This window comes from Protopterus annectens, chromosome 13.part0 (genome assembly GCF_019279795.1).
Source record: "Protopterus annectens isolate FY-2018-M chromosome 13.part0, PAN1.0, whole genome shotgun sequence".
Taxonomy (NCBI): domain Eukaryota; kingdom Metazoa; phylum Chordata; order Ceratodontiformes; family Protopteridae; genus Protopterus; species Protopterus annectens.
In genome coordinates this window covers 921,302,985-921,324,876 of record NC_056747.1, presented here as the reverse complement: position 1 = coordinate 921,324,876, position 21,892 = coordinate 921,302,985, and the positions used below count along the sequence as shown (strand labels likewise).

The 21,892-nt window shown below is 39.7% G+C and overlaps 1 protein-coding gene across 1 annotated transcript in view; it reads right to left on the bottom strand.

Moving 5' to 3' along the window:
• CNTNAP1 (contactin associated protein 1) overlaps nt 1–21,892 on the bottom strand; it is a 941,217-nt gene that overhangs the window by 168,987 nt on the left and 750,338 nt on the right. Inside the window, exon 20 of the mRNA XM_044054679.1 lies at nt 3,194–3,321. Within this exon, the coding sequence (XP_043910614.1) occupies nt 3,194–3,321 (128 nt within the window). The remainder of the gene's footprint in view (nt 1–3,193; nt 3,322–21,892) is intronic.

Here is a 21,892-nt window from a genome sequence, read left to right as displayed (position 1 = left end):
ACAAACACTCTCACCCCTCCACCCCCATTTACCTGTCTCGAAATTACTCAATATTGACATTTTCACTGCTTGACTATCCATACTATCGACATTAAACCACACCCCCTGCATTTGTTGAAGAAACAGCATTAGATAAAAACACATGGGTCCCATGTATGGATATACTTAGAAATATCTAAACTAATAACTATTGACAAACATTAAATCCTCAAAACGTATCATCAGAGCAAAACACCAGTACTGTATAACATTGACAGATACTGTCGATTCTGACTTCCTCAGTAAAGAAATGGCAAAACTTTAAAATGAAAATCATCAATTTATTTATGTGTGGGGCCGCAGACTCCCACACTGCCTACTTATATAAACCAATGCCACAATTGCACCAACTTGGGGAAGGGAGAAATCTCCCACAAGATGAGAATTACTGCCATTGTGCATTTACACATCTCACTAGCAAAGATCTGAACTACAACCTTAATTTAAAACAAAAAAGATTTCATCATTCACTAGCAGTACACCTAAGTCCCACCATCAGAAATTAGACATATTCAACATTTTTTTCACTTCAGTCTCTTTGCACTACTGCCATATTCAGTTGTCTATATATCTGTTAACATTATTACAGTTTTATTAATTTAAGGGTTTATATATATCCATATCTACAGATAGATATGGATATACATGCACGGGTGCATACATAACATTTACACACACACACACACACACACACACACACACACACACAGACACAAGTTATGCACGTAATTCACTAATAAAAATCTAACTTTAAAATACGTTCTACCAACCAAATAATAAAATACAATTGTAAGTAGTCCACAGTTGAGTTAAAAATGGATTATCCTTTATGGAAACACACAAACAAGCAATCCTACGCAACAGTCTTAACAAGTGTCCATTCAGAAGCTTTGTGCAACAGCATCTTATAGGTACAGTCAGCACAAAAACTCAAGAATGCCTCAAGAAAATATTTAAATGATCAGTAAATTAAGAAACCATGATTTGTTTTCATTCAAAGTTAGACTATTTGAGATAGTAACACCAGCTTGCTGTGCAAGGAGTTTATGTCATACTTTATGGCAGCAAATGAAAGCTTATATAATGCTGGTAAACTTCTTATTGCTTCTTGATGTCTACTTACCACCACTTTACAGTTATTTATACTGGCTTAGCAATAAATATTATGTTTGCGCATATTTTATGCAAATATCTCATGTTTTACACATACTAGCATGGTAGAATGGGTCTTTATTAGTTCGATGAAATGGTATTCTGGCGACCCCTAATCAGCAAAAATTGTGTCAGCAATTCACTGAATTTACTAAGGGCAATGAAATACATGCCCAAAGCATGACAGACTAACTTTTAGTTGCTTGAACCCACTCAAGTGGGGGGCTTTGCCCCTCTCCCAGACTTCCCTAACTATATATACCAACTCCAAGACTGCACTACAATGAAGAAAAGGGCAAAGTTCTGTAGTGGTCCATTCTGCTTTGGGCAGCTATTTCATTGTCCTTAGTGAATTCAGAGAATCGCTGAAGCAATTTTTTGCTGATCACAGGTTGCTGAATAGGTGTTTGCCGGAATACAATTTTGGCGACCTAATATAGACTCTGGTAGAACAGCATATCACAGGACATCTGAGCACAGGTTGGGATTATCTGCAGACCCATTTGCAGTGGCCAATAAGTAAAAAAGGATGATTTATTTTTATGTCAAATAACAAATATGTGCCATATTCATATTTTTGATAATAACTTGACCATGTGCATATGGTACTTCAAGTGAAATCTAACATAATATTACAAAATATGTCAATGTTACCTGCTGTTCGCCCTCTACCAATATGCAGAAAGTCTTCTCTTCTTTAGTAAAAAATATGCATATATGCATAAATGTCATATTAGGTATTGTCCACCCATGCACTATGGAATTATGTTTCACATGCACAGTCAACATAAAGATCAGGAATGGCTTCTCAGACCAATGGGATATACTGTGCAATAGCAATGTGAGTTATTTTCCAGAAATATTATGAAAATATGCCACATGTTAATAATCATACTAATAACCTGAACCAAAAGGTGTTTATATGGTACTCCATGGTATCAAATGGAAACATACATAATGTTGGAAAAATTCTGAACCAATACTTTGTACCTAACCAACACTGTTTTGCAGATATTTACATTTATTTGTCCATTAAATACGCATACAAATCATAATTATGCAAGTATTTGAAAAATGGCATGGCAGCTACAAAACTGCCTTGTAGCAAACAGAAGATCACATCTACATGAGCAAAAGTCATACTTATAGCTGGGGTCCATCAACAATTGTTTGACAGTATTAATAGTTGTTTGTATTATAGTTATAAAATGTACTTGTTCAGTATGAAATCATCATTGTGTATGACTGACATAGTAGGATCACCATTATAAAGATGAGTGTGAGCTGAAGAACTTTCATATGTTAAATATTTTGTTAACTTTTATAGGTTGCAAGATATATATAGATATACTTGTTTACAGGCAGGTTACAAAACTGCATTCGCAGAAATTTAGCTCATGCAAAAGGTGTCTGGCCAGGAAATCTGCAGATGTCAGGAGGGGTGAAATTCCACTCAGGCTATGTGTTAATGAGTTAATAAAGATTCAAAGTTCTAGAAAAAGAATATTATAAGGTAAAGGTAATCAAACAAATTAGAATTTAGCAGCACAGCAATCGATTAATTGCTCTTACTTAGATGGAATTGCAACGCTGTATCTACGTCTTTAGTACAATGTTGCAGCAGTAACAAAAACAGTCTGCCTAGTTACATATCCAGAAGTTGGATGTTATCATCATATCTTAGACACAAATATCATCAATTTTTGAATCCCCACCTCACTGTTATTTGCTCATTAATTGTGAAATTTTATACAGCGATTATGTGTGTAAAATGAAGACAACATTCTTGCTTAAAATCATAACTAAGTCAAACAACACCAGAGTTTCGTGTGTTTAGTGTTCAGGTGTTCGTTGTATGAAATAAAATGCAGTATATAAGCCACATCTCATGCTCTGGAAGTAGTTCATGACATGTATAGTAACTGACTTTCAGCAGACCTGACGGTTCTAGCAGAGGAGCACCAGATTATCTCAGTGTGTTATTGTACAGTTTTCACATTACCTGTGTATAAATGTTCCTCCCTATCCTCGTAATGTTCACTTTGTGAGGCTGCCCATCAGTCATATTTCTCGTAGTTAATGTGAACAGGTAGGGACTGTAACCAAGCTGATATCGTAACTGCAGAGTACCTGCAGAATAATAAGGAAAGAAAAGTCAGCTGTGCTCTGGTAAAAAACTGGATTTCTGTCACCTATACACATTTACAGTGAAATAGCACCTACCTGGCTTTTCTGAAATATCTGTGCATGATGCAATTTGTGAATGTAGATGCACCACCATCACCACAAGGAGGGGTTACGGCCATACAACATAAAAACCTTAATGACTGCCTGCATAACAGTCTACCTTAAATGGTGATCAGCCTACTTGGGAAAGTTGGGTATGGTTGATTGCTGCATGGTTGATAGCTGGCAGATGCAGGAAAAACACATATAAAAAAATTCTTACATCACAAGCTATACTCGATGTAGGCCTCGTTTTGTTAAAAAAACTTTTAAAGCAAATATAGCATGCTTGAACCCTACACATTCCTCTAGGGTGACTCAGTGCAAACGGAGCTCTTACTATAGGATGTCCAACACTGCCTGCATACGTTGTTGCACCACATGGCCTACATATGACTGAAGTTATGTATATTGAAAAACATAATGATGACCAAGGCTGATCACTGGGAATTATGCAATCAATACATTAAACAAGCAGAAAAGAAAATGAAATACAGAGAATAATGGAAAAGGAGAACAAGAGTACAGCAGAACACTACATATCGACTTCCAGGAAAGCTGAGGCAAAGAAAACACCAGATATCAACTTCCAGGAAAGCTGAGGCAAAGAAAACACTAGATATCAACTTCCAGGAAAGCTGAGGCAAAGAAAACACTAGATATCAACTTCCAGGAAAGCTGAGGCAAAGAAAACACTAGATATCAACTTCCAGGAAAGCTGAGGCAAAGAAAACACTAGATATCAACTTCCAGGAAAGCTGAGGCAAAGAAAACACTAGATATCAACTTCCGGGAAAGCTGAGGCAAAGAAAACACTAGATATCAACTTCCGGGAAAGCTGAGGCAAAGAAAACACTAGATATCAACTTCCGGGAAAGCTGAGGCAAAGAAAACACTAGATATCAACTTCCAGGAAAGCCGAGGCAAAGAAAACACTAGATATCAACTTCCAGGAAAGCTGAGGCAAAGAAAACACTAGATATCAACTTCCAGGAAAGCCGAGGCAAAGAAAACACTAGATATTAACTTCCAGGAAAGCTGAGGCAAAGAAAACACTAGATATCTACTTCCTGGAAAGCTGAGGCAAAGAAAACATAGACATCAAATAAAGAAAACGGTAAAGGTGGCTTAAATTACTGAAAGATTAGCTTCTACTAACAATAGTACTCTGTGCACAAAGAATCAGGAAATGATAAATGTCCATGACATGATATTTTTTACTGTTTTTGCCTTATCTTTTCAAAAACAATTGTCCTCGTTTCCCACCTTTCTAAGCTAGTACAGTCCAGTTTTCAGACTAGTGCTGAATTCAGGGCTGTGTTCCAAGTTTCTGAGTTGCCCATACCTTACTTGGATAGAGGGAGGTTTCTCTGTTCACCTGTGAGAGAGGGAGCTTTGAGCAGCCTATCTGTCCCTAGAGGAGTGGTTCTAGCCCAGAAGTTAGTAGTTTATAGGCCATTTTGGGCTAATTTCTATCTCTTTCATTTCCCTGCTGTAAAAAACGCGTTTGTATAGTTTTGCACATCCGGGCAGCGCCGGTTAGCTAGGGCTAAATTATTCCCAGCTCCACCAAGTCTCCTCTTCAGTTTTCCCTTGAAAGCAGTCTAACTCCCAACCTAAGCACTTAAAAAGCATCCTATAGTTCAGCACTTGCTCAGACCTAATAGCAGGCACTAATATACACCGACACTTGATTGCCCAGCAGGGCAAGGCTCATTATTCTCCCCTCACTAATCAGGCGACTAAGCAGCTCACACTACTATTCAGGCATGACCAAAGGGCAATTTCAGGTATACTCTCCAGTCCAGCTGGTGAACCTAGTTATCCTGAGGCAATGTTACAACTGCCTTGTGTACAGAGACAACCCTCTCCTCCTACCACAAAACATTAACATATGTGAGATATGCAATTATATAGCTAAATTGGAGGCTAAGCTCTCTCCACCCAAGACTGGAACAGGCAGTTGTGAGGAGAAGGTTAACACTTGCACCACACCTCCAGCCTCACATAGACATACTAAACCAGCACTGGCAAAAAATACACATAAATACGCAAAATCATACTCAGAGGCTCTAAATAAAAAAGTATAGTTTTGTACCTACCATAAATGCAGATGTCCGATAGGTATGCATCTGCAGTCATAACATATGGGTTGTCCTGCCTCAGGCAGCCCTTCGGTCAGCCGGATTCCAAAGTCTGGGTCTGGCCTCGGCTGATGTCGCTCTTCACCCGACGTCATAGCTCCTGGGGTATAAAGGCATCAGCCGACGCCATTTTCCTCAGTGTTTCTTGCCCCAGATGCCAGGTGCCCTCTAGGAAGGCTAAATTTGTATAAAAGTAGAAAATTCCAAACAGTAGAAATCAAAAAGTATATATACATATATACATACAAACAAATACACCATAATAGATTCCCCCAGCTAGCTAAGAGAGGGGTAAGTACCCTAGGAATACCACAGAGGGAAGGAGGGTGGGTAATCCTGACTGCAGATGCATACCTATCGGACATCTACATTTATGGTAGGTACAAAACTGTACTATGTCCTTCAAGGATGCATCTGCAGTCATAACATATGGGTAGAATACCATTGCCAAACTGCGGGAGGAGGCACTAAGATAATGATGGTGTAGTTAAGATCCCTTGTAAAACTGCAGTTGCAAAACCTGCTCGGGATCTGGAGTATAAAGGAAGATTGTAATGCTTGGCAAATGTATGCATGGAGCTCCAAGTAGCAGCTTCTAAAATGTCTTTGGTAGCCACTCCTCGTAGGAAAGCTGTAGTGGTGGCTGTAGCTCTTGTGGAGTGAGGCCTGATATTTTCAGGAGTTGTCTTTCCATGAAATGAGTAGCAGAATCGAATGCAATTTCCTATCCATTTTGAGATGGTCTGTTTTGAAATTGCTTTTCCTTGCACTCCTGTTGCATATGTTACCAGAAGCTGGTCAGTTTTTCTGCTGGCCTTAGTTCTGTCCAGATAGTAGCGCAGTTGTCTGTGTACATCCAAGGTGTGTAGTAGTTTTTCCCCCCTGTTCTGTGGGTTAGGGAAGAATGTAGGTAAATGAATAGCTTGGTTCAAGGATACCCTGGATACCACCTTTGGCATAAAAGTAGGATTGGTTCTCAGAGACACTCTATCCTGGTGAAAGATAAGGAAAGGCTGCACTGCCATTAATGCCTGTAACTCGGATACCCTTCTTGCTGAAGTGATTGCTAGCAGGAAGGCAGTTTTCCAAGATAAGAACTGTAAGTCTGCTGTTGCTGCTGGTTCAAAAGGGGGAAGTGTTAATTTTTCTAGCACAAAATTGAGATCCCATGCAGGCATAGGTGGTTTCCTTGGAGGTTTTACATTTTTGATCCCTCTCAAAAATTGTCTGAGGAGAGGATGAGAAGACAGGAGGATCCATGTTGTACTCTGCTGAAATTGCTGATGCATGAATCTTAATGGAAGAATAGGACAGGCCATTGTGGAACAGTTCTGCTAAGTAATCTAGGATGTGTGCTAGGTTTGCCAGTGTGACATTTGTTCCCTTTGCTGCACTCCAAATGAGGAATCTCTTCCATTTGGCTGAATATGTTTTCCTTGTGGAGGGTCTGCGAGCCTCCAGGATAATGTCCTTAACCCTCTGAGATAAAACAGGTTGGTTTTGTTTTATGCAATTTTCCAAGCGGTTAGCTGCAGCGTTTTTAAGTTTGGATGCAGGGTCTTGTAGTTGTTCTGCGTTAGAAGTAAAGGACATAGAGGTAGAGGCCATGAGTTTGTCCGAGACATGCTTCTCAGTAGTGGGTACCAATGCTGCCTTGGCCAGTCTGGAGCTATCAGAATTACCTTTGGCTGTTCCTCTCTGATCTTCAGTAGAACTTTGTACATCAATGGGAGAGGTGGAAAGGCATATACTGTCAGGGCCTTCCAGCTGAAAGAAAGGGAGTCCACCCTCCAGGCTTGTGGGTGGTATACTCTTAAGCAGAATTTCTTCAGTTGGTGGTTGAGTGGGGAGGCGAACAGGTCTATCTCTGGCATTCCCCATTTCTTTGTTATAGTTTTGAAGATGTCTGGATGCAGCATCCATTCGTGAGCATCCGTGGTAGTTCTGCTTAAGCTGTCTGCTAGTGAATTCTCTTTTCCTGGTATGAATCTGGCCTGCAGTTGGATGTTGAGATTCAGGCCTAAGTTCCACAGGTCCATTGCCATCCGGCATAGAGGTATGAATGTGTGCCTCCCTGTTTGTTGATGTACCACATGATTGTGGTATTGTCCGTCCTTATCAGCAGGTGTCCTTGCTGGAGGAATGATTTGAATGCCTCGATTGCATGCTTCACTGCCAGCATCTCCTTTAGATTTATGTGTAGATTCAGCTGGTCTTGGGACCATAGGCCTTGGATACACTTGTCTTCCATGTGTGCAACCCAACCTAGGTCTGAGGCGTCCGTGGTGATGGTCTGCCTTGGATGTGGTTTGTGGAAAGGCAATCCTCTGTTGATCTGGCAGGCCTGAGCCCACCACAGGAATTCTTTTCAGGCATGGAATGATTGGTATCAGGGCTTCTAGACTGTGTCTGTGTTGAGACCATACATTCCTTAGGTACCATTGTAATTTTCTCATATGCAGCCTGGCATGTGGGATCAAGATTATGCAGGATGCCATGTAACCCAGGGCCTGCAGGACTTTCCTTGCAGTAAGCTGAGTTTGTCTTGTTAATGCCATGAAGTAGACTGGTAGTTGCTTTTGTTTTTCTTCTGTGAGAAAAGCCATCTGAGTTATTGTGTCCAGTTCTGCACCCAAAATGTTATCCTTTGGGATGGCACTAGTCTTGACTTTTGTATGTTGACTGTGTATCCCAAGGCTTGCAGCAGTTGTATGACATAGGCCAAATCCTTTATTATTTGTCTTGTTGTCCGCTTGTATTAGGCAGTCGTCCAGGTATGGGTAGATTTGAATTCCCTGAAGCCTGCAATGTGCAATTACTGATGCCAGGCATTTCGTGAATACTCTGGGCGCAGTAGATAAGCCAAAGGGCAATGCAGAGAATTGATAATGCTCTGATCCTGCAAGAAATCTGAGGTGTCTTCTGCAATCTGGTCATATAGGGACGGGCAGGTATGCCTCCTTGAGATCTAGAGTCACCAGCCAAGACTCCTTGCCCAACATGGGAAGAAGTTGCTGTAGGGTCAGCATCTTGAATTTTGGAACAATGAGATATGTGTTCAGTGAGGACAAGTCGAGAATAGGCCTCCATTGATTTTCTTTTCTTGGGACAAGGAATAGTCTGGAGTAAAATCCTTGGCCTTGTTCCATAGATGGTACCTTTTCTATTGCTCTCATCCTTAGTAAGCTGATGATTTGTTTTAGAGCCTCTGATTTCTGGCTTGGTGGAAGGTTTGGCATTCCTCTCTTTTTTGGTAGAGTGTGAAAGTGAAACCTGTAGCCTTTGTCTATTGTTTGAAAAGTCCATTTGTCTCCTGTAATGCAATGCCAGTTTTTTGAAAATAAAGCTAGCTTTCTGCCCAAGGGTGCTTCCAGTTGTTCCCTGGTAGACGGAATCAGAGCCAAGTCATTGTGTCTGTCCTGTGGAAGTGGTTGCAGTCGCAGCTGTGGCGGCACTTCTCTGGTTGGCAGGTTGCCACTGACGACCCCTGTAGGCACCCCTTGATTGACCTCTGCCTCTTGGGCGTCTATTTCTGCCTCTCTGTGCTCTGGAGGTGTCTGGAAAGGACCAATTCTTTGAAGGCCAATTTCTGCTGAACCTCGGAGGTTGGACCTCCAGGAAATCCTTGACTGTTTGGACAGATTTTGCTTTTTCTTCCACTTTCTTTAGAACCTCCTGTGCAGGGGAGCCAAATAAATTTTGTTTCTCCATAGGGGCATCTAGGAGTTTAGACTTAACATGGTCTGGCAAGGATTGTTCTTTTAGCCAGGCATGCCTTCAAATCACTGCTCCAGTCATAGCTGATCTAAATGAAGCCTCCAGTGCATCATAGCCACATTTTAAGAAATGATTACTGACCTGCTGAGAGTTGTGTACCAAATCCTGAAGGGACTTACGGTCTAAAGGTTCAGGAGAGGACAGCTTTTTATTCAGCTGATCTAACAAAAATTCCTGGTACTGTATCTTGTGAAATTGACAGTTTAAAGCCCTGGCAGAAAGAGTAGCAGATGTATAAACCTTTTTACCCCATCTCTCTAATGCTCTTGATTCTCTTTCAGAGGGTAGGGTTTTTTTGGCAGAGGCAGCTGCAACACCTTTAGGGCCCTGAGAAATGGTTTCTGGGTCTGCAGCATGGGCCTTATACAAGTGGAAGTGAGAATCGGGACCCTGTAGTATCTGTCAGGTTTGGCAGGGGCCGGGGGAAGAGAATCGGGGGCAGTACTGGCATCATTGTATGCATCATCAACAACTGATAGTACAGGTGGTATGGCTAAAGACCTATGCTGTGGTAAGTGTAAAAAAGTCCTTAGCCTTTTCCTAGAATAAAAAAAAAAAAAAAAAAAAAAAAAATTCCATCAGGAAACCAGCAACATCCAGAGAAAGGTCCAGGAGCTGGGAGAAACGGAAAAGAACCTATTCGGAAGAGAATGGACAACAACGGCGACGACAGAGGCAGTAAATTACTTTTCTTCTTCTTCTTCATTGTTATTTTTTAATTTGTCTAGCTATGCTTTAAGTAATTCTGACATAAGCCTTCTCAATAGAGGCCTATCTTTTGTGCCTTCCCAAGCCAGTTACCTTCAAGATATTTTGATAGATATTAGAGTCTTTAGCCGTAAAATAGCATTAAAATTGATGTTCTACAGTGAAGGAAACAGCAATCAAGTAAACAGGAATGATGCTCCATGTTATAAAAAGAAAAGTATGTATTGCCCACCATTGCCAAGTCATGTGGAATGCTTTGTCAAGTTGTGTGAAAAGAGCTTTTATGATTACTTTTATCAGGGTAATAGGAAATGCATGTATTTTAATATGAATACAGATGAGAGACTATCATTACAAGAACTGATAGAAGAGCCCTCGATTATCATTAGACCCGCTGATAAAGGGGGAGGCATAGTAATACTAGACACTGAGCAATATAATGCATCCATGTTGTTAATGCTGAGTGATCAAGATACATATATTGAAATTTCTCACAGATCACTAAATGGAATATTAGATAGAATTAAAGATGAAATATACGACATGCTGATGTGTCGTCAAATTAGTAAGGAATTATACGACTATTTTAGTATAGGATCTCCACAGATACCACATATAAAAGCATTGCCCAAAATGCATAAAGGTGTATCTCCACCTCCTCTCAGGCCCATAGTAGATGGTGAAGGATGGGCCACGCAAAATATCTCTATATTTTTTTAGAAAAGAGTTTGAGGCCCATCATGAACCAGATCCCCACCATATTAAGAGATAGCTATCAGTTGTTGGAAATGTTGGATAATCTTGCTGTTGAACTAATTCCTGGGGTTCACATGTTAATTACCCTAGACATTCAGAGTCTCTTTACATGTATCCCCAACGATCAAGGAATACAAAGCGTTAGGGAGTTATTACAATTCTATCCTGAAATTAGTAGAAACAAAAACATATTAATATGTCAGTTGTTGGACATGGTTCTTTCTAATAATGTCTTTTCATTCTCTAACCATGTATATCTACAGAAGTGGGGTGTTGCCATGGGCACACCCTGCGCTAACACCTACGCTAACTTGGTGGTGAATTGGTGGGAGAGAGAACATTTGTTTAATCATCACATGTTTAAGAATGTTGTTTTATATTCTAGATTTGTAGATGACATCATAATCATATGGGAGGGTACAAGGGAGCAGTTCTCTAGTTTGTTACAGCACATGGAAAGTACCACTAGCTTCCTAAGATTTACTATGGAAGCCTCTTCCACTGAAATTAATTTTTTGGATCTCAATTTAAAGATGGAAGAAGGGAAAATGATATCTAGAATCCATAGAAAGAGCTGCTGGAAAAACGCTTTGTTGAGTTATGATAGCATGCACCCCAGGCATGTCTTTAGAGGCATAGTGAAAAGTCAGTTTACAAGACTAAACAAACTGTGTAAAAAACAGACAGATCTTAGGATAGAGGCAGATATAATGGAACAACTTTTCCTGAAAAGGGGTTATGATAAGAAAATGGTGAGGGAGATTAAAGATCAAGCACTTAGGGATATGGATAGGCCATTATTGGAGAGGAGTGGGTGGAGATTCTACAATAACAGTAGGAGAAGATCAAATTTTAAATTTCAAGAAAGGATACAGTTCTTGACCACATACACTAATGACAATAAGAAAATCACACAAATTATAGAACAGCATTGGCCAGTATTGACTGTAGATGAGAAGACAATGAAATTAGCAGGAGAAACACCAAGATTCATCTACAGAAATAATAAAAACCTGAAAAGGTTGTTGTGTAAGACAAACAAGAAAGGGAGGCATTTAGTTCCAGAATTGGATAATAAAGGAACGTTTGCATGTAATCGATGTAATATGTGCCAGTTTATTACAAGGGTCCAAGAGTTTGTGCACCCAACCCTGAAATACGAATTTAAACCCAATTTTCATGCCTCTTGCAATACTTGTAACGTTATTTATTTAGCAACGTGTGTAAATTGTACAGCGTTCTACATAGGACTGACAAAAAGAGAATTCAGGAAAAGAATATACAATCACATATATGACATAAAGAAAAATAATGAAACTAATGCATTGGCCAAGCATATAAAACAGCATATATCGCATAGTTTTAGGTTCAGGATATTACAAATAATTGAAAAAGATAGAAATGGAGGTGAGACAGTGAATGTCCTTGAACAGAAGGAACTATACTGGATCCTAAGGATGAGAGCACATCATCCACCTGGGTTAAACCAGTATGTCCCCATGGGACCTATGTTACGATAAGATTAGCATGAAAGATACATTGGTTTATATTTGTTGGTCCATGTAGATTATGTGTGATGATTTATAGGAGGCTTACCATTCTACAGGTGCGGGCTATTAACTATACATACATATTCTTTTATGAGCTTTATGGTGGTATTGAATGAACCATATCTATAGTAAACACTGTAGTGTCTATGGTATAACAACACAAATTTGATATTTTACATATCTTAGTATAGACTCATGTTAATATATACATTATATGCTCTTGATATAATTTTATAGTTTTATATACACTTTTATTCATTTTCCATATATATATATGGTTTCCATATATTTACATGTATTTTTTTCAACATTTTATATACTGTTACATGTTGGTCTATATTGATTGTATATATACATATGATATAGGACTATCAATAATGGTTTTGCCCATATGCATTCTGCACTCAGCACTTTATGATTGTTCAAGGTAATAATGATAGTTGATTGTTCTATACATTCATTAATTCATTTGTATTTGCATTTATATTTATATTTATATATATTTATCTGTATACAGTTTTTAATGTATTTAATTATATATGCTTATTGGTACATATGAGTTGATATATATAGGTTAGCTAGGGATGAATACATGTTTATAAGATCTGCACGATGCACTTTAAATGTTTACATATGCTTATTTGTTTATATACCTATATGCTGCTTTTCTTTATATATCGAATCATATTTATATATTGATTAACATGAGTTGATATATATATATGTTAGTTAGGGATTAACATATGTTTATAAGATCTGCACTATGCACTTTACCTGTTTACATATATAGATACATAGGTATATGCAGTTTTGCATATACATGTACATGTATTTATATTTTATTTATATTTATTGATACATTATTACTTTTTATATTGTTCATAAATGATAATTAATAAGTGTATATATTTTGACTACATATAATATGAAAGCAATAGACAGCATGGAGGGGTAGTCAATGAAGTATCTGGCTTGGATTAGTGCTAGATATAGAGGGAAGTGATTTGAGATCTACTAATACATTTGCTCATAGCTAGACCATTCTATATATATTTTTTTCTTTGTTTTGTCTTACTCTGATGTTTATTTGTGTATTTTATATTTTGTATTTTAACAAAATATTATTTAGGTTTAATATGTACATCTAGGTATATTCTATATATACATAATTCTATATATAATACTGTAAAATAAATTATCGGGTATATTAGACTAAATATAGTCTCATTGCAACTTTAAGAAACAGTTACGCTGCTCAATAGAGACAGCTGGTTCTAATAAGCACTTTAATTGTATCAATTAGATGAATGCATATACTATATAAACTGAGCTGCTATATTGTATATTGAAATCTGATGAAGCGTATTTTAGATACGTGAAAGCGCTCATTTCGTAGTTCTCTAATTTTATGGAATAAAGAAGAAGTTTGCTTTATCCTGGACTGAATTTTGTCTTTGTGGAAATAGAACTGAAGTAGCCGTTTTGTCTTGGTTCACTTGTGTTTTATATCTGCTTTTCCTAGAATCAGAAAAATCCTGACCCTGCCATTGGAAGTGTTCCCTCATTGAGTGTAGAGTTTCCCCAAATGAAAATTCTTCTGGAGGGGAGGCAGAAGGAATGGAGTCTTCTGCATCAGAATCCTCATAAGGTGAGTATGGTCCTTCCTGATGGTCAGATAAATCTGAACCATCCGAGGAATAGTCAGAGAAGAGAGGTTCAGGGGGTTCAGTCCTAGGCCTCTTTTCAGGAGGGGGTTGTGAGGCCCTGTCTGGGTGAGGTTGGGATCCCCTGATCAGAGAAATAAGGTCCTCAGCAAGGCTGAGAATCTGAGAACTTGAGGTAGGTCTGTGAGAGGGAACTTTTGTAGGTAAGGCCTTGGAAAGTTTAGCTGCTTTAGCCCTGGAGAAGGCCTTGATAGACATAGAAGCAGGGGGTCTAGCTGCCCCGTGCAGGAGTAGAGATGTCCAACGGAATGGTGTCGGACAAATCTTGTGTGCCTGCTTCTTCAGTAGGAATTTCTGTAGCCGACTCAGCCGGGGCCTGTGTGGCCTCGGTTGTCGGAGGCATGCTTTCGCTGAAGGAGAACGAGGTCTCGGTTTCAGCGAAACCGAGACACCCTAACCGTGGTTTCAGCCGAAACCGCGGGCCGTGAGTGTCGGTCCTTTTCCTTGCATTTTTTAGCTAAATGTGTAGTCGGAGTCTCCGACGGCATTTTATATGCAAGAGCGGAGCCAAAAAACTCTTCAGCAAACTCCGACCGACGTCTAAGTGTCCATCAGTTGAAGGAAGCACAGGCTAAACAAGCTGATACATCGTGGTCTGGGCCTAAGCAAGGAAGGCAGTAAGAGTGGAAATCCTTATGAGGTATTTGTTTCCCACAAGTTAAACAATTATTTACTTTGTCTGACATCGGCTGAGGCAAGAAAGAGTCCCCAATGGGGTACTTAGCTTTTTTAGAAGTCTTCGGTAGCTGAAATCTCTGGATCTGACCGACCGGCACTTGCAAACAGCTTCTGCTTACCGCGCGGGGCAAGAAAGACTGAGGAAAATGGCGTCCGCTGATGCCTTTATACCCCAGGAGCTATGACGTCGGGTGAAGTGCGACATCAGCCGAGGCCAGACCCAGACTTTGGAATCCGGCCGACCGAAGGGCTGCCTGAGGCAGGACAACCCATATGTTATGACTGCAGATGCATCCTTGAAGGACATCCAGCAAAAGCATCAGAGACCTCCAAAGCAGACACCCAAAAAACCTGCACCTCCCATCACAAACCAGTCAACACATAAAACACAAAATCAGTTTGCCGCACAATCACAGCCCTTAAGGTGAAATAACATACCTAACAGACTAGTAATAGGTGACTCTATAGTCAGGCACACTGATGTCTCACTCACTAGGCTGGACAAACAGATGGTTACTGTTAGCTGCATGTCGGGAGCCAGAATCCACCACATAACACAAGCATTCAGGTCACTCCAGATCAAGTACAAATATGACTCTGTCATTGTTCATGTTGGTGTGAATGACCTAAGATGTACCTCCCTGGACTACATGAAAACAGACATGGAAGAGCTCTCTGATCATGTAGCCCAGGTGGGTATGACCCTGACCCTGAGTAGCATCCTGCCCTCACCAAGAATAATACCGCAGTAAAAAGAAAAAATTATCAATTTCAACAACTGGCTAAGCTTTTGGTGTCAAAGGGGATCCAATGTCTGTCAGCCTGGGACGACATGCTCGACAAGCCTTGTTGCTTCACAACAGATGGCTTGCACCTGTCACCCCTAGGCTTTCAAATACTGGCCATGGCTCTTGCTGCCGCCATAGTGCCTTTTTAGGAAAGGCTCAAAAGTCAAACCCACCTCCGTAAACAGCACAAATAAAAAAATGAGGGTTATACTACTCAATGCCAGGAGTTTAAATCTCAAAATGCACGTGCTTGAAGCACTCCTCAGTATGGAGAACGTCGACATCTGTGCAGTAACTGAAACCTGGTTCAAGGCTCCACAGAGCACCCCAGCACTACTGGGCTACAACTCATACCACACATTTCAGCCACAAAACAGGGACTGAAACACAAAAGGAGGGGGTGTATCCATATTCATCAAGGATACCTACACCTCCAGGTTAGTGGCACAGCATGATACCACTGAGATCATCCATGTGCAACTAGCATTGGGCAAATCTGCAATGCAAATTGTGGCCTGCTACAGATCACCCTCCATGACTCAGGACCACCATTCCGCCTTTCTGGAGACAATGGAAAATATGAAGGTCCTACTGAACACCCTGATATTGGGTGATCTCAACTACCCTACCGTTAACTGGGAAAACTACTCAAGTACAAACTCCCAGGTCCAGCGCTTCCTGGAATTTATCAACTCAAATGCCCTGGATCAGCTGGTAAACTCCCCTACCAGAGGTGAAAACATATTGGACCTGTTCATCACCAACATGGGCGACAGGTGTTCCGGACCAGAGGTAAACCCGTCACTGGTCAGATCAGACCATAAACTAATCACTCTAGATGTCCACACCACACCACCACCTCCGACCAAGGAAACCACAGTGAAAAACTTTTCTATAGCAAACTTCACCTTACTTAAGACAGAGGTGGTAAGTTTCACAGCCCCCACGCTAAAGGATAACAGTGTCCAAGATACAGGAACCTTTACAAATGCACTCTATGAGCACCTACAAGGATGCATGGATCATGCCATCCCTAGTAAAACCAAGACTCACTCCCCTAAGAGAAGGAAACCAGTCTGGTGGACCCCTGCCATAAACAGGCTATACAATAGAAGGTGGAAACTAGTTCAGAAAAAAAGCAAATCCCAAGAAGGAAAGACATCCCTGATCAGTATCAGTAAGAAACTAAGGTCCCTCATAAAATCATCCAAGGCTAACTTTGAAAGAAAAATAGCCAAGGATTCGAAAGATAACCACAAAGCCTTCTTTAGCTATGTCAAGAATCTAACTGGCAACTCACAGATATGCTCTGAGCTAGTGCAAAATAGCACAAAATATACTGAACCTACTAATATTGCCAACATCCTGGCAGATTCAGTGGAAACTTCACCCCCCTCTCACCCCCAAAAGGGCCCACAACAATACTGGAAAAGTGTAGTGTCCCAGAAATCACAGACACACAGGTGAAACAGCCCTTTCAAAAGCCAAAAGCACAGCGTCAATGGGGTCAGATGGTGTCCCAGACTGTGGCTTGCACAAACTACAGAATGAACTAACCCCCCACCTAAACACACTGTTCAACCTCAGCCTCTCCACAGGCGATGTGCCCATAGAATGACACACAGCAACGGTTATTCCACTCCACAAAGGAGGTGCCATGACTGACCCTGGTAACTATCACCCCATAAGCCTGACTAGCCTGGTTTGCAAGGCTATGGAGCGCATCATCATGGAACTCATTAACAAAGACATTGGGAATCTCCAAACACTTAACCCGACCCATTTTGGCTTTGTTAAGGGCAGATCATGCTTACTAAACCTGGTTGACTTCTTCGAGACAAACACCAAGGCCATAGATGAGGGGAAGGTGGTTCACACAGCCTACCTTGACCTCGCCAAGGCTTTTGACACCATTCCCCAATCAGGAATTATAGAAAAACTCACCAGCCTGAACATAAACCCCTACATCATGAGATGGGTTGCCAACTGGCTTATAGAAAGAACTTACACGGTAAGAATAGTGGGCTCCAGGTCCGACTCTAAACCAGTCACAAATGGTGTCCCACAAGGCTCGGTCCTGGGACCCCTGCTGTTCGGCATATACTTCTCAGAAGTACAGGCAAACACAGGAGGACTATGGCTAACCAAGTTCACCGATTACTGCAAACTGAGAGCCATAATTGACTCTCCGCCTGACATGGACATACTGCAAAAGGGCCTTATTGAGACAGACACCTGGTGTCAAAGTCATGATCTCAAGCTAAATGCCAAAAAATGCATAGTCATCCTGTTTGGGAAAAACAAAATACCCATGAATTACCACATAAGTGGCAGCCCCTTTAATATAGAAGAGGTAATAAGAGATCTGGGGACCCAGGTAAATAGTAATCTTGCCTTTGACAATAATATTATGAAAGTAGTTAGGAAATCCTTCTATGTAGCCCATCTAATTACTAAAGGGTTCACATCTAGAAATAAAGAGGTTATAGTCCCCCTCTACTCGTCACTCATCAGACCCATCTGTACAATGCCCCATTTGGGATGTACCTCACAAGACACTTCCAACAGCTAGAAAGACCACAAAAGTACCTCACCAAGAAGATTACTGGCCTCAAACATATGTCCTATGCAGCCCAACTGGAAAAACTCTGGCTGTACTCAGTGGCATATCGCTTACTCAGAGGTGATCTCTGCCTGACTTACAAAGCTATGTCCAACTCAAGATTGATGGACATGCTCCACCTAAAGAAATCCAAGTCACTGCGAGTCACTCGCTCTAGTAAGCTAAACCTTGCTACAACAATAAATAGAGCATGCTGGAGGGATAGATTCCTGTCACAGAGACTCCCCATGCTTTGGAACAAAATTCCTAACTACATTAGGCAGAGCCCCTCACTAACACTCAAGAGAAACCCTGACGAGTGGATGGGTAACAGAAAATACACCCCTGGGATCACTTCATTGGCTCTTCTCGACAGAGGCTCAGTTAATTAATCAATGGGGTGGCGAAAGCTGACACACTCTGGCTAGGCTTATAAATGCCCTCGGGCAGATAGCCTAGTACCTACCTATGAACCTATAAAAGCTGAAAGCAAAATGATGTGGAGTAAATATACTGAAAGAGTTAAAGAACCTATGCAGTAATTAATGTGAACGATGCCTGAGCACACTTGCATATCTTACTAGTAACAAAGCTATAATGGTAACAGCAGAGTGCACCCTGTGTACCTCAGAATGCTAAGAGAAACACACTCAAACACATCAAATTTTAAAGCAGTTCTCAATATCACAGGGTAGCTGACACAAACATAATGACAAGGTTTTTGACTATGGTTGGAAAGCAATATAGGTACCAGAGGGAATCACTGCAGAGATAAAATCAAGCCGCCAAGAGCTAGCTCCTCTGCTCTGCAGAAAGAATAACTTGGGTACTGTGAGCTGGCCCACTAGCAGCAGCTCTGCTGAAGCAGAGGTATCTCTCTCTCTATATATACAGATATAGCTATATATATATATATATATATATATATATATATACATACATATATATATATATATATATATATATATATATATATATATATATATATACATATATATACACTGCAGTGGTGGTAGCATAGCATTGTCGCCTTCACAGTAAGACATTGTCCTGTTCGATTCTCAGCTAGAGCATCTTCTGTGTGGAGACATGCATGAATGGGCCTACCTCGTTGAAGTTTGCTTCAGGGCTGCTGGCAACTCGACGCGTAAAATCTACTGCCAATCATTAGATGACGGAGTGACACAACAACAACAACAACACACATATATATATATATATATATATATATATATATATATATATATATATATACATGCACACACACACACACACACACACACACACACACACACACACACACACACACACACACAAATAGGTACTGATAGAGATAGATACTGATATAGATAGATAGATAGACAGACAGATAGATATAGATAGAGATAAATATAAATAGACATAGATAGATATACACATATACATATAGACAGATAAACACATACACATTTACTGTCATCACCATAAGCAGACATGATGTACAAGACATAGAAACATGTCCCTATCCTTCATATGGTATTATTCTAAACCAACATATCTCTAGGAGTCTGGTAAAAATGAAAACCATGCCCTCCTCCTCATGAATAATATTTACTACTAATGGTTACTATGTTCTACCACTTCATTCATTAAGGGCGTTACCAGCCTCTCCTCCTCATGAATAATATCTACTACTAATGGTCACTATGTTCTGCCTCTTCATTCACTAAACTTCATCAGCATGATAAACGTGTAGTTGGCATTAGCAGAGAAAGGAATGAGGTTAAGTATGGATGTCCTCCACCTGGGTATCTGGTGGTGGTAGTAGCATGAGGTAAATACCAATCTCCTACTTCAGATATGGATAAGCAATTGTTATTGCAGAATTTTGGCTTATATCCCATTGGCAGTCTTGCATTAGGGTGCAAAGGAACAACAGGATAACAAAGTTAGAAGTATGAGGTGGTTTAAAAAAACAAAATGGTCTTGAATTCTCAACAAGTGCTATGCTTTGATACTTGACTGAGTAGACATACAGAATCTATTCTAACTGTACCACGCTAATGTACAAGTTAACAAAATGGAAAGCAACATGAAACATTATATTCACTGTTTGACAGGAACTGTTCAGAAAAATAATAGTCAGATATAAGATATAGTAATGATTCACTTGGTTTTTACATACCTGCAGATGTCAGTTGTGCTGCTTCAGTGGGGGAAGCAACATACAGCAACATCAGCAATGGAAAATATCTATATAATTGAATGTTCATAATGTCAAATGTTTTATACATTAGCAGAAGCTATCCAAATTCATTTGATTGTTTTTGCTGTTAAATTTGTGCAAATTCATGAACAGCCTTTTCCATACTGTATTACAGTTGACTAAATTTACAGTTCCATGAAAATCAAATTGCCGACACGATATTAACAAAAATACACTAAACCGAAACCTCTAATGGTGGATATACCGCTAGCTGTAAGTAAATGTTTTACAATTACGAGTGCGTTTCATAGTAATTTTATTGCCCTTTTAACTTGCATATGCAGATTGCACTGTAGTAACTCTCGGGTAATTCACTCATGTTGTTACTGTAGTGCGATGTTGGAGTTGGTATATATAATCTGAAAGGGGTCTGGGGGTGCAGGGGGGGCTTGCCCCCCAGCAAAAATTATAGAATATTTGTTTTTGTTTGTTTGGTGTGTATATTCTTGATGTTTCAGTGTTTTGTAATGAGGTGTACTGAAGTTTTGGTGTAGTGCGTTTTCATTACTATCGTCTCAGCGATTTGATTTTCGTAGAAAGGTAAATTCAGTCAACCAACTATGACCTATACACATATATAGATATATATATATATATATATGTATGTGTGTGTGTGTGTGTATATATATATATATATATATATATATATATATATATATATATATATATATATATATGAAAATAACGAGTGTTTTTCCCTTCTTTTGGCTTTTGATCTTGTGGGATTGATGTTTTAGCAGTTCTATATTTGAGTACATCAATATTTCAAAAGTATAGCTACATATCCACAACAATATACATCTAGTCATTGCTATCATGTAGCCATAACTTATAACCAAATACAAGCAAAAGAAATACTTCACTATATTATACATGTTTGCAAATATTATTTGGTACACTGTTTAAAAAAAACATAAAGGAACATGGCTTTGAGTCTATGACAAGCACTACTCTGTGATACTTGAGAGTGATAAGTTGTAGACAAATATAAGCAAGAGGAAAGTTTCACCTTATTTTTGTATTTTATATTCTTGTCATCAACACATGGTGCACAGCATCATTTGAAGCAACACACAACCAATTCCTACTGGCTATGTCAAATCTCTACTTTGTAAACTAAAACCCTGTTTTGGTTCTGCTGATAATATACCTCCCTACTTTCTTTGGATACCAGCAGACTCTCTAACCCTCCCAGTCTCTATACTGATAAAACATTCTATGTTAGATTCAAAAGTTCCCTCTTTCTGGAAAGAATTCTATACTCTTCCTATACACAAAGATGGTAACTCCATAGAAATCTCTAATTTCAGACCCATTGCCATCTTGTCATCTCTGTCAAAAATATTGGAAAAACGTGTGCATAAGCAAGTCATGGAACACTTACTTCAAGAAAATCTGCTCACTCTCACACAACATGGCTTTCGTCCAAAACATAGCACCACTACTACCCTCCTATCCTTTATCAACACTATTTCACTGGCCAGAGATAAGAATGTCATGCTT